Genomic DNA, 13,473 nt, shown 5'->3' on the forward strand with positions numbered 1-13,473 from the left:
GGTGGTCTCTGCACAGGCAAAGCTCCAGCAGCTGGAGGCCCTGCTGAACTCACTGCCCCCACCCCGAAGCCAGGTTAGCACCCAGGTGGAAACCCCCATCCTACAACCCTTCCAGGTAGCCCAGGCCTCTGGAAACCCACTGGGTTCAGATCTCTGGGCCTCTTCCTCCTCCAGGCTGGGCAGGCACCATAGCACATGGGCCAAGATCAGCCCTTGACAAGGTCCACTTTGTCTGTCTGAGCCTCAGTTTCCCCATCCCTCCTTGGGTGCTCCCTGAGCACCCCCTTCCTTCTTTGGCAGAAGGAGGCCCATGTTGCTGCCCGTGTCTGGAGGGAATTTGAGAAGAAGCAGTTGGTGAGTCATGCCTCTTGAATCCTACAGCCTGTCCTTTGCACCCCCCTACACACACACACACACACACACACACACACACACTCCCAGGAGGCTGGGACACTTGTGCCTGCCCAGTTTCAAGGAAAGAAAACTGAGGCTCAGAGAGGAAAATGCAAAAGTTCAAGCAGCTTGAGAGCCATACGCCAGACTGCCACAAGGACTTACCTGGATCTTGCCCTGCTCAGGACCCCAGCTTCCTGGACAAGCAGGCTCGCTGCCACTACCTGAAGGGCAAACTGAGGCACCTCAAGACTCAGATCCGGAAATTCGATGACCAGGGAGACAGCGAGGGCTCTGTGTACTTCTGAGCGTCCTGGCAAACAGGCAGAGAGAAACATTGGAGTCGGGGTGCCACCCTGCCCTTGCTTCTCTTCCTACCTCCTGGCCTTGCTATTGCCTCGCCTGGGGTAGCCGTCCCTGATTTCAGATGCCTTCGCCCTTGAGGCTGAGATCTGATGGTCCCTCCTCCAGGAAGGCTTCTCAGGACCTACTCCAGGACCCCCATGGAGATCCCAGATCTCAGCCCATCCCCTGGAAGAGGTCCTGCTCTTCATCCCAGTGGAATAAACACTTACTAAATACCGACTGTGGACAGCTGCTTGAAACTCCTGATTTCACTCGTTGTCACCAAAAAATTGTTCTTCCATTTTCCAGAGGAAAAAAATTAAGGTTCTGAGAAAGGGACTTGTCCAGGATCTCTGGGTGAGCTGTGAACCCTAGTCTGTCTGGGGGCACTCCCTCTCCTCTAAGAGCCTTCAAGTGGGAAGCAGAGGGGCTGACATCTAGCATCACCTCCTTGGCCAGGAGGGTCCCCTGATGTCCACTGCATGCCAGGCCCTGGGTAGGGTGGATGGGACACAGGTAGCACCAGGCTCTGTGTGGGGCCCTGTGATGGTGGCCCAGCAGCTACTTTGAGTCTTGGCCTCCCAGGGGAGTCACAGGGAAAAGGGACAGTCAGGAAGACTGTGGGCAGGGAAGGCAGTGCCAGCCACTGGGTCACAGAGAGGCCTCAGTCCCAGGACTGATCCTCAAGGAACCCACGTCCTCAGGGAAGAGAGCCCAGTGTGACAGAGCAATGACAGAGGGCTGGACCCAGACAGCAGAGTCCTAACAACCAGGGAGGCTCAAGATGTCTTCCTGCCGAAGAGGCCATATGGGTAGGGTTTTGTAGGAGAAGTAGGAGTTCAGCAGACAGGCCTGGACAGGCATCCAAGTCTCTGGCCGACTGGAAGCAGGACAAATATCATGGTCTTGGTCAGTCCACAGATGTTCTGTGAATCTGAGAAATGGGGCATTGCTGTCCATCCCAACTGGAATGGACAGACATTCACTTACGCACAGTACAGCTCAGAAAACACCCACCGATTAGAAACCAGCCCAGCCACCAATGGGAGAGCCCAGTAGCCTCTCCATCCCATTCCCACCTCAGTCCCCTTCTGGGAACAGGGCATACCCAAGAGACCCTCGTTCTTTCCTCCCCACCTTCCCAGACCTCCTCCAAGACAGACATGGGGGAGCCTGGGATGCCAGTGGAGAGCATTCTGGGGGACTGGGACTGCCTTAGGGCTGAGCACTGGCCTAGCCTGCAGGGTGAGACCGGAGTTCTTTGCTCACTGTGTTTAAACGGGCATCTTTGATAAAGGGCTTGTCTTTGCCTGACAAGACCTGTCAGGATCAACAGGTGCCACCCACCACCACAATCTGGGCCCTTTCTAGCCATCCCCTAGAGCCACAGTCCTGGCAATACATTCCATAGGTGCCTTTCCCACCAAAGAGCTGAGCCACAAACTTCCGAGGACAGGGTGGCAAGCTCCCTGGTGCTGCATCACTCCACATCAACTCAAGTCCACATTTCAAAGTCTGTCCTTGGAGGTCCTCACCTTCCAAGTGCCAATTTCCAAAACAGGAGTTTTTTTAGTTACATGTGAGAAGAAACCAAATTCAAACTGGCTCAGGCACAAAAGGGGAAGTCTGGGCTCATGGAACTTAAAACACCCAAGGGTTTCAGGTATGGCTTGATGCAGGGGAATTGGTCTTTCTCTTTTGGCTCTGCTTTGCTTTAATCATATCCTCCTAATTCCCAACCCTGCCATTGAATCTCATTGGCCAGCTTTGGGCCACGTGCCCTCCCTAAAGCAGTCGCTGTGGCCAGGGAAATGGAGGGTTCTGTCTGGGCTGAGATCATGTGACAAAACTAGCCCCAGATGTTTCTCCCGAGGATACTAGGGCCCAGATGATTAAGGGCCGACCAAAGAAAACAATAAAGGGAATTCCCTGGCAGTCCAGTGGTTAGAACTCGGCACTTTCACTGCCGTGGGTCCGGGGTTCAATACCTGGTCAGGGAACTAAGATCCTGCAAGCCGTGTGGCACGGCCAAGAAAAGAAAAGAAACAAGTGTTTGGTCTAAGGCTTATGTTAATCTATGAGGCTCACCCTCCTAAGCCAGAATCTGAATTCAAACCTGAGCCATCTGCTAAGCTCAATTCTTACAGACTCATTGGCTGACCTCGGGCCCCCCTTCCTGCCCCCAGCTGCAGATTCCCCACAAAACTGTCCAACAGAAACAGCAAGTAGGGCTGTTTTTAGGTTGTGGGTGTTCCAGATGGCTGGGAGTGGGTATCCATGGTAGGGCGCCCTCCGTGCCACCCTCCCCTCACCAAGATGACAGAGGCTGTGCAGGTAGGAAACTTCTTTATTATTGGCCTTGATTCATCCATCATGTAGTGTCCAACGGGGATTACGTGTCCAGAGGATCCGCCTGGTACACGCTACCCCTGCCCGGGTGCAGCTGCCCCTCCAGTCCAGATGCCAGGACTTTGTCCATCACACCAGAGAAGCCACTGCACCATGAGTACATGCTTGGGGCACCAAGGGACACGGCTGTCCTGGGGTTGGACCCTCAGTCTCGCCCCTCATCTTGACCAGGGCTTCTGGGGAAGACTTGGCTGGAGCCTAGACAGTCTCTTTTTGGTTTCATGATCACTTAGAAAACAAAAAACACAAACATTTCACAGTCTTTAAAAAACAGGAGTCTGAGGAGGGAAGCCGGGGTCCTCTGCCTGGGGGCCCCCACTGGAGGCTTGAGCATATGTGTCCGTGGAGGTCTGCAGACCCGGCCCTGTCCAGTCACTGGCCCGAGCCGTAGGGCCAGTTGAAGGTACTTCCCGACAGCAGCATGTCTCGGATCAGCGTCTCGATGGGTGTCTTGCCCACCAGGCGCATGAAGAACAGCTGGGAGATGAGGGAGGCGGGGACGGCACGCAAGGCAGGGAGCCGCAGCAGCAGGCGCCCAAAGCGCTGGGGCTGCGATGGGTACTGGGCCCGCACATACTCGGTGAGGGCCACCTGGGCCTTCTCCTGCAGGCTCTCCACATGCGCTGGGTCTGAGAGGCCACAGGCATCTGGGAGACAAGGGAAAGGTCAGAAGAGGAGGCGGCGGGAGGACACAGGACCCCAGGGCTGACGGGGGAGCGGGGGCACCACTCAGGGCTGTTGATACAGAAGGAGGGCACTCAGGAGGTGGGAGATGGGGGCCTAGGGCACAGATGGCAGTGTTGGTCCTCAAGAAATATTAAGGTGGCTTCATCCAAGGACGATGACACACGGGTGCAGGCAGTAATGTCTCAAGGGTGGAGGGCCCCTGACTAAAGCATTTAGCAGGGAGACAAGTTCTAATCAAGCTCAAGGGGAAGAAGAGGCTGGGGACGGGACTTGGGGAGGAAAGCAAAGCCTAGAGGGGGTATTCAGACACCCCAGAGGGACCTGCGATGTGAGTGAAGATGACAGCCCCATGAATGGGGGCAGAGAAAGTCTGGGGAAATAAGGAGGGGCAAACCATATTTACTGGATGAAAGCCACCTCCCGGAGTAGCCTGTGTCTGGTTCCCGCATCCCTGGCCCCAAGGAGACACCTAGTGGGGCCTCCTTCCAGAGTGCAGAGCCAGCTGCACCACTCCCTGGTATAAAGCAGGGCTTTGGCTGCTGGACGGTTACCAAAGACACGTAAGGAAGCACACGGCTCCGCTCGGAGTCCCGCCCCTCGATGGGAGGGGCTCCAAGCCACACCCTCTACCCTCTCCAGCTCAGCGAGGGTTGGCCCCTGGAGGCGGGTCAGGGGGCAGCTTGGGAGCCCTGGGTCAGAGGTCTAGGGGCCCAGGAATCTGGGAGTGGAGAGCCCAGGGGAACCCAGAACCAGGTGTCAGGGCACCCCTGCCTGGGAGCTCTCCATAAGTGGTCAGTAACAAGAAGAAAACCCTGATTTGGCAGATGAGGGTCAGAGGATTTGGGGAGGACAACAGAGATGAGGGAATGAGGGCCAGAACCAGGTGGGGGGGATCTCTCCTCCCGCGTCCCCGCACCTGTCATTCTGCTGTCAGGGCCCACTGAGCACGATGAGTACCCTGATGAGGGGGTGAAGGATGGGGGGGTCTCAGGGAGCCTGGGAATCAGGGAGAGAGGCTGTGGGGCCGTGAGTCACGGGTCCGAACAGGGATCGAAGTTCTTAGGGAGACCTGGGATCGGGGGTGGGGCCATCAGGGTGTCACACCGCCTGCATCACCTCCCCCACTGTCCCCCATCAACGCTCAAGGCGCTTTCAGGGACACAAGTCTGGCTAGCTGTGGATCAGGGAGTGGAGGGCTAAGGCGGCCGGGGCCAGGGTCAGGATCTAGGTCGCACCCCTCCCTCCCAGCCCCCTCCCACGGCCTCAGAGCCCCCCATTTCAGGTCATCTCACCAGGCGTGAAGAGCGCGATGGCCTTGAGGCAGCCGTACTCCGCCGAGTCGACCTGCAGGCGGCCCAGCTTGTCCACCTGCTCCTGGAAGGCGCGCACTTGGTCCATGAAGGCCACGGCGCGCTCGGCGGCCATGGGTGCGGCGTGCAGGCCGGCGGCGGCCAGCAGCGGCGCCGTATGCAGGGGCAGCGCCGCCTGCGCCGCGTTCAGCACGAAGAGCTCGCTCCAGCTGAGGCGCAGCAGCGCCACCTGGTCAGCCACCGGCAGCTCGGGGAAGAAGGGCGCGTGGCGCGCCCACTCCACGGTGCTGAAGAGCAGCCGCGCAGCCAGCTCGCACACGTTGTCGATGCCCAGCACCGCGCCCGCTGCGCCGCCCCCTGCGCCGAACGCGCCCGCTGCACCCGCGCCGAAGCGCCCAGCCGCCGCAGGGTAGGGCTCGGCGCGCAGCAGCTGCGCGATCAGCTCCGACACCGGCTGCCCCGGGAAGAGGTCTCCGCCAGCCGCCGCCAGCGCAGAGCCCGTGGGGCTGCCCGAAGACGCTGCCACGGCGCCAGGCAGCGAGTGCGGAATGCGGCCGCGCTGCACCGCTGCGAGGGGGAGATGGAGATGGGGGGGGGAGGGGAGATAGCCAGCCCCGCAGGAAATGAGGGAGGGACAGGAGAGGGAGGAGGGGAGAAGGGAGGGGTGGAATCAGGAGATGGGAGAGAGGGAGTGACGAAAATGGGATAGGAAGGGGATTGAGGAACACGGGAAACCAGAGAGGGGTGAGTGGGGTGTGAGGAAAAGGGAGTGGGGAGGGAAGGAAGGAGGGGGAAGGTGGGTACCCGGAGAGAGTGGGCGGGGGCCAAGTAGGGAGGAATAAAGGAAGGAGATAAAGTTATCAAAGGGTCACTCAGCCGCCTCCCCTCCAAGCCCCCCAGCTCAGCCCTTCCCTGGACCCCCAGTCCCCACCTCATGGGCACAAAGCTTGTTGGGATGACAGAGGCCAAGGTCTTGCATGCCCCACCCTGCTCTGCCCTGTGCCCTCAGCCTGAGTCCATGTCCAGCCACCATCCAACTTCTTCCTTCAGAGAAGGGCCATGACCCTGGGACGGGGTGGGGGAAACTCCCCAGGTGGGAATGGGGCCACTGGGTGAGGGCTAATTTAATTCGCACCTGGCCCCTCCTACTGGACTGTGTGAGCTCTCCTCAGCAGCCAGGGAGACTAAACCTGTCAATCATGTCCTCATCTGTCAATCATAGGAGTCCAAGACCTGAGAATGGGTCCAGGGGGCCATCACCTTCCTTCCTAGGACTTGGGGCACATGGCCAGCCTACCCCTAAAACAAGTGATCAGTATGGGCTGAGCACTGATCTCTCCTATGGAGGTGGGATATTTCCCTACCTCCCAGCCCCACCCTCCAGGTCATGGCCCCCTAGAGCAGGTCTCATCTCTCTGGATCTCTGCAGTGACCTCAGTGCTAAGAGTGGAGTCCTGGCCAGTAGCAAGCGCTCAGTAAACATTTGATTCCATCAGTAGCCTTGCCTATGAGGGGGGAGGACCAATTGCTGGCCTTGGCCAGTGCCCCCAGTGATCGGGTTGGTGAGAAGAGGAAAGCTGAGGTGCAAAGAGGGGAGAGGTGGCTGCATGCCAGCCTGGCCTGTGCCACAGTGGGAGGGGCGGAGGGGCTGACTGGGCTGGGTGCCAGGCAGAGACTAATTAATGAGTTTTAATGAGGTGGAATGCCCTATCTCACCACCTCCATGAACTTCTGGTCAACCCACCATGAAGCAGATGGGGAGGGGGATGCAAGTGGGAGCCAGGGGCTAGCAGAGCTGATCAGGGAAACAGAGGCTTGGATTCAAGCCTTGCTCCATGTGATTTCGAAGTCTCAGAATCATCTGTCAAATGGGTGTAGCCAGATGAGGCCCGAGAGAGAGTGAATCCCAGTCAATCCCGGGCCCACTTGGTTTTAAACCCCACCCCCACCATTCTTCCATCATCCAGCCACGTTTCCACCTTAGGGCCTTTTGCACCTGCTGTTCCGCTTTCTGGGAACCCCTTCCCCAGCTCTTCCTCCTCATTCAGCCAGGACTGTGGGTTCAAATCCCAACCACAGTTCTATTGCTCTCTGTGCTGTCTTCCCATTTATAAAAAATGCAGTTTATAATAAAAATGGTGATGATGATGAGAACAATCACTGAATTTACATGAGAATGTATCTAACTTGCTTAGAATAGCATTTGGCACTTAGTAAGAGCTAAAGGGATAGTAACTCAAGCCAAGAAACATTTATTAAGCACCTTATGGGTTTCGGGGCTGGTCTAGGCACTGGGGATATATCAAAAACCAAGACAGGCAAAAGTCTCTGACCTTGAGGAGCAGAACATCCTAATAGAGGAGCAAGTAAATTATAAAGCAAGATAGATGGCCCGAAATAAAGAGGGGGCTGTGGCGAAGGGTAATCAGGAGGGCTTCTCTGAGGAGGTGTTGTTTGAGCAAATCTTAAAGGAGGCAAGGGAGGAAGCCATGCAGGTGACTGGGGCAAGCGTTCCAGGCCGAGGGAACAACCTGTGCAAAGGCCCTGAGATAGGGCTGTGCTTGGGGCATGACCTGAGATTATTATTTCCACCCCGAGACTCTGGAGATCTGAAGCCCTGATAAGATGTACATCAGGAGTTTAGGTCAGATCAACAAGTGGAGGTAAAATCCAGGTTGGCAGGGGTGGGGGGCGGGCGCGGAGAGACAGTCACCCCCACACTTAAAATGACCAAAGGGAGTGACGAGACGGTCTTAAGAGAAAGAGTCTGAGCAGCTGTCCCAGCTTCTCCCACAGAGGCCCAGCAGAGGAGAAACCATCTTTAGAGCAGGAGAGACTCAGGTTAGATGCAGGGAAGAACTGCTGGCCTGGCTCATGAGAGTCCAGGCAGAGACATGAAGCCCAGCACAGGGGCCATCACTGAAATGGGCCAGATTCTGCTCCCAAGCCCAGACATCCATGTACAAGTCTCTGGGTTCCACTTGAATTCTAAGAGTGCTTGGTGGAGTTCTAGACCCAGCTGCCCCGCATGTATCCACCCAAGTCCCCAGGGCAAGGACAAGAGGCTGGGCCTCCCTCTGGCTCCCAGTGCCCCGGTCAGGTGGAAAGGTAAGCTGCCCTTGGCCTTAGTCAGGTGAGTTCCTGCCTTGGGCAAACACAAGGCAGGGGGTGGAGGGTGGAGGGTGGAGGGAAAGCAAATCAAATAAAAAAAATACATCCTTGTTCAGAAAGTGGTAGCCTGGCTAGAGGGCAGGGGGGTCACCAGGGTATCAGGGCCAGGGAACCTGCCTCTAAGGCCGGGGTGGGGCCTGGGGAGGAACTGGGGAGGGTGGGGGAAGAACAATTCTAAAATGGGCCGGAGTCAGGGAGTCCCTTGCATCCCAGTTCTGCAGCAGCCACCAGACAGCCACGGATAATTGGATTCCTCCAGCCCAGGGCCAAACCCAGGCCCACGGGATCTCAGGATCATTGGTGGTAACGAGGTTAGCAGGCACCAGACCCCGCCCTCCATAGCTCCCAGACCCCAAAAGAAGGAGCAAAGGGCAGGCCGTTTGTTCATCCCCTGCCTGCACCACCCCAGCAGGTACTCACCCTCCTTCCTCATGCCCACCCGGAAACACTTCTTGAGGCGGCAGTACTGGCACTGGTTCCGGTGATGCTGGTCAATCTGGCAGTCACGGTTGGACCTGTGGGCATCAGAGGTCACCATGGGGGTTACCGTGACACCCACATCCTGCCCCTGGAGCCACCTTGTGAGACGCCTTTGAAGGCTGCCCCTGAGAACCACCAGCGCCCCCCCCCCCAACCTCGGCTGGGCAATGGCCCCAAAGTGGCACAGAGGCTGGGCCTGCAAAGAGGAAAGGACAATTCGGGTGAGTGCCACAGATGAAGAGCAGTCTGTGGCAAAGCAGATTAGCACACCGGAGTGGATATGTTGGAACTGGGTTTTTGTTTTTTTGTTGTTTTTTTTGTTTTTTGCAATACGCGGGCCTCTCACTGTTGTGCCCTCTCCCGTTGCGGAGCACAGGCTCCGGACGCGCAGGCTCAGCAGCCATGGCTCACGGGCCCAGCCGCTCCGCGGCATGTGGGATTTTCCCGGACCGGGGCACGAACCCGTGTCCCCTGCATTGGCAGGCAGACTCTCAACCACTGCGCTACCAGGGAAGCCCTGGAACTGGGTTTTGAAGGATGATCAGAAGTTCCCCAGGGAAACAGAGGCAGTTCCAGGCAGAGTGGGCAACAAGTGCAAAAGGCTGGAAATGCCAAAATATGAAGGCCTAAACAGTTTCACTTTACTTAGTCACTGTCAGGCCAAGGGTCAGGTTCTTTGTCCCAAAGGCAGTGTGAGAGCAGAGAAGGAACATGGTCAGGAAGCAAGGCTTTGTGAGTTGACTAAGAGACTAGGAGCCAGGCCAGTCGTCTACGGGGTCACAGGACTGTGGAGACCCAGCATTACTGCCCTACACAAGGCCACCACGAACAAACGATGAACGAACGAACGAACGAATGAGTGAATGAACAAATGAACTCCTGTACCCCTTTAAGATCCCAAACCCCTTCTCTGGAAAGAACGTCCAATTCCTAACTGAGTCCAAGAAGCTTCCTCTGGGTGGCCCTCAGGGATTGTTGTTGCCTCTTCCAGGGATGGGACAGGTGGCTCCGCCCTGTGAGGCAATGAGTTCCCATCCAGGGTCAGTCCCTAGCAGGAAGGTTCAGGCCTTTGTTCTTCAAATGTCCCCATCATCTTTTCCCCCTGGCCCCTGCCCCTGTGCTCCGTCCCTATCTCTCTCCACCCTGGGCTCAGGGCCTTTTAAGGCCCAGGCTTGGGGCAGACACCCTGGAGTCCCAGCTGGGCACCAAGAGAGTACCTAGAGACAGTCAGTCACAAAGTAAAACAAACACTTAATGAAGTTAAAAATCAAACACATCTCAACTGCAGACACCCAGCCCTGATCTTTGGGCTGTGACTTCTCCACTGAGCCTTGGTTTCCTCATCTGAAAATGGGAGGCCAGAGGCCAATTCTATATGGGATGCACTCATTCTGGAGAAATTGGGGGCATGGGGGGAGGGCGTCAAGACCCAAGCCCCAGCTGTGAGTCCCAATGGCAGATTTAGGAGAGCTGAGGCTCTGCAAGGCCTCTGTGTCCTGCAGCGCCAGCCTGAGCCCAGGCCTCTGTGTCCCACCAGCCTGAGCCCCCAGGAAGAGGCCTTACTAGGGCAAAGGGAGCTCAGGCAGAACCAGAACAAAGCCCAGCAGGCATGCAGTGGGAGGGTCCTGGGCAGCCGTGTGGAAACAGCCAGGCTTGGGGCAGGCAGGCAGGCAGGCAGGAGCCTGGCTCAGGGCCCTCAGACCTCAGGGGAGGCCCTGAGCCTTCTGCCTCAACTTCCCCAGTTGTAGAGTCAGGACAGATCTTCTGTCCCTCCAGATGAGGAAACAGTAAGTTCTACCTGTTATCCCACCTAAAGAGCACATGCTTTGCCAAACCCCACAGTCCAATTCAACCTCCTCCCTGGGCTCTCTGGCTTCCAGTCCAATTTGATCATAGCCCTCTCTTGCTCACACACCCTTCATGGCTCCCCACTGCCCTCAGTCCAGCATTTCAGACCCACTCACCTCTAACTTCTCCTATGCCTGGGTGGTCTCATCTTACATCACTGCTCCCCAAACCTGCCACTGAGTGTTTGCTGTAGCTACACTCTCTGCAGGAGTGCCCTTTGCTTCTATCTGCTAAACCCCTCATGCTTCAAGGCCCACCTCCGATGGCCTTCTTCTCTGACCCTTAGGCAGAGCCCCTTGTTCCGTCCTGGGACCCCAGACCATCCCTCCCTCTGGCCCAACCCACACCGCACAGGCTGGGGACACCTGTGTCTCCCCCAAACTGGGAGAGGGCTGGGCTTGCAGTTAGGGTCTTTTCTAGGGGGCCAGCATCAAATCACCCAGGCCAGGCCCTGAGGGGACTTGGCTCAATCAATCTGAGGCTCAGAGAGAAGCAGTGACTTCACCAGGTCACACAGCAGAGACCTCCTGAAGAACCTGCCAGCCCCAAACCATGGCCCCTCTCCCCGACCTTGGTGCTCCCTGCTCCCACTCTCAGGGAGCCTCTGGGACCCCAAAACTACCTGAGCCCCTCCTCTGCCCTCCCTAAAGACCTGGCCAGAGAGCAGGCAGTTATTCCAGCAGCAAAAATGAGGCCAAAGTCTGGTGGCCCAGTTAGCACTGGAGGAGAGAGTTAAGCCAGCTCCCCCACACACACAGCCACCCCAGACAGGCTGGACCTGGGGCCAAATTCCTGCTTCAGGTGCCCGGGGCTCCGCCCAGTGGCCTTGCCAACAAGCCCTCCACGAGCAGCTCTCGCTGGGGACACCCTGACCCAGACTCAGCTGCCCCTCTCTTCCCAACCCCACAGTTCCCCTTGCTAAGCCCCAACTGGAGCAGGGTCTCTCTTGGCAGGCACCAAGAGCGTTCTGGGCCTCGGTTTTGCCCATCTGGAAAATGGGACTCTCCAAACTGGCTCTACAGAGCCCAAGCATGTTCCTGGAGGATGCAGAGTAGGGGCTTGTCAATGCAGCAAAAGGAGGCTCACCAAAGAGTGGTGGGAAAAGGAGCCCTGGCCTGGACACTCAATGCCAGCGGCTTCTCCCCCCAGACCTAATGCCCCAGAACTAAGGAGAGAAGCTAGCACGGCCACACCCTGTCAGTGGGGACTCCAACCTAGGACAGTCCAGGGCTTCTTCTTGGAAACATTCACGCCCACCCTGTCTCAGAGCGGACCAAAGTTTCAGGGATTTTCCAGGAGCCCAGCTCTGCACCAACTCCTGGCTGGGGGTGGGGGGGTGGAGCGAGCAGCCAAGATGCGGTCAAATCCCGCCACCCACCCGGACCTCGAGCAGGAGCTTCCGGTGACCCAAAGCCCAGGGTGAGCCGGGGCTGGGGTGAGGAGGGGCGGGGGTTCCCCCGGTGTGCAGGCCTAACCCCACAGCAGGGGCCCCCACGCGAAGAAGGCTGCCCTGTGCCACCCCAGTTTCGCTCCCGCCGCAGCCTCGGTGGTCAGAGCGACTTTGGAAGTGATATTTGACCCCAAGGGCGCGCCGTATCGATCCGCGCGGCCGCAGACAATGGCCCCCGGACACTGTGAGCCCCACAGTCCAAGTTCCACGTTTGATTCCCGCGGGGTACCCCACGCGCCGAGATTCCCAAGAGAAGGGACGCCCTGGGGTCAGGGACCCACCCCTGACAGCACCACAACCCCTCCCCGCGCGGAGCTGACCCCTGTCCGGAGAAAAGGAAGGGAGGAAGGGGGAGCAAGTAACTAGGGCGGATGCCGCAAGGGACCACCTGAAGGGGAGACCTGTATCGATACAGCGCCGACAGTATACACAATCCCAGGAATGTAATGGAGAGGGGGAAAAGGATCTGTGCCCCTATCTCAGACGGGAAGTGGAGACCCAGGGAAGGTCAGCGCCAGGCCCAAGGTGACCGAGCAGGTCAGAGGCCCGGCCCACAGCGGGGCCGGGTGCCCGGCGGCGGTGCGCTGATAGGGGGCTCACCGGCAGGTGTAGCTTAGGTTGCGGCGGATGCTCCGCTTGAAGAAGCTCTTGCAGCCCTCGCAGGTGAAGACGCCGTAGTGCTTGCCGCTCGACTTGTCCCCGCACACCACGCAGTCCACCTGCAGCCCCGGCCGCTCCTCGTCGCCTTGCTCAGCGTCGCTGGCGGCGCCGGGGGGTGAGGCCGAGTCTTCCTCCGCCGCGCGCGGGTAGCCGCCCGCCTTATCCACGCCGTTCGTGTCGCCGCCGCCGCCACCGGAGCCGCCCCAGCCGCCGGTCACCATGGCCATAGCCCCAGGGCAGCGGGGCCGGGGCGCCCCCTCCGCGCTCTTCCCTCGGGGCACCCCTCTCGACCCGGGGGACCCTACCCGGCGCGCATCCGGCCCCGGCGCGCGGGGGGCACCCGGCTGCACCCCCCAAAAAAGTTTTGCAGCAACTTCCTGCGGCCGGTCCGCGCGCCCGGGAGGAACTGGTCGGGCCGGTTCCAGGCCAACTTTCCCACGCGAGCGCGGGGCCAGGCCCGGGGCCGGGGGGGCGCGCTAGAGGTGCTGGCCAGGGGCCCCGGGGACTCGCGCCTCGCCGCCCTGGGGCCCCGGCGGGGGAGCTCGGGCCATGGCCCGGCCCAGGCTGCGCAGGGGGAGCCCTCTGGCCTGGCCGCCGCTCGGCCGAGGGCTGCGGCCAACTTAGCGGGCTGCCATCCGAGTGCGGGAGGCCGGGGGGAAAGTTTGGCCGCAAGTTGCTCGGCCGCCCGCGGCGGGGGGGAGGGGCGGCGGGCGCGCGCCG

The 13,473-nt window shown here is 58.9% G+C and overlaps 2 protein-coding genes across 3 annotated transcripts in view; one reads left to right on the forward strand and one right to left on the reverse strand.

Moving 5' to 3' along the window:
* OCEL1 (occludin/ELL domain containing 1) overlaps positions 1–701 on the forward strand; it is a 1,449-nt gene extending 748 nt beyond the window's left edge. The window contains 3 exon segments of the mRNA XM_007472246.1: positions 1–73; positions 301–354; positions 579–701. The exon segment at positions 1–73 is cut by the window's left edge and continues 32 nt beyond it. Of these exon segments, the coding sequence (XP_007472308.1) occupies positions 1–73; positions 301–354; positions 579–701 (250 nt within the window).
* A 2,364-nt stretch (positions 702–3,065) lies between these two features.
* NR2F6 (nuclear receptor subfamily 2 group F member 6) lies at positions 3,066–13,155 on the reverse strand. Of its 2 annotated transcripts, XM_007461003.1 has the most exons (5): positions 12,944–12,980; positions 12,694–12,853; positions 8,736–8,830; positions 5,127–5,711; positions 3,520–3,794 (listed from the first exon to the last, which is right to left on the reverse strand). In XM_007461003.1, exons 1-5 carry the CDS (start codon positions 12,978–12,980, stop codon positions 3,520–3,522), a joined length of 1,152 nt encoding a protein of 383 aa, XP_007461065.1. The 2 variants fall into 2 exon arrangements, with proteins under 2 accessions (XP_007461064.1, XP_007461065.1); XM_007461002.1 differs by having other exon boundaries at positions 3,066–3,794; positions 12,694–13,155.
* Between the last annotated feature and the right edge of the window lie 318 nt (positions 13,156–13,473).

Source organism: Lipotes vexillifer, unplaced genomic scaffold (genome assembly GCF_000442215.2).
Source record: "Lipotes vexillifer unplaced genomic scaffold, Lipotes_vexillifer_v1.1 scaffold469, whole genome shotgun sequence".
Classification (NCBI taxonomy): domain Eukaryota; kingdom Metazoa; phylum Chordata; class Mammalia; order Artiodactyla; family Lipotidae; genus Lipotes; species Lipotes vexillifer.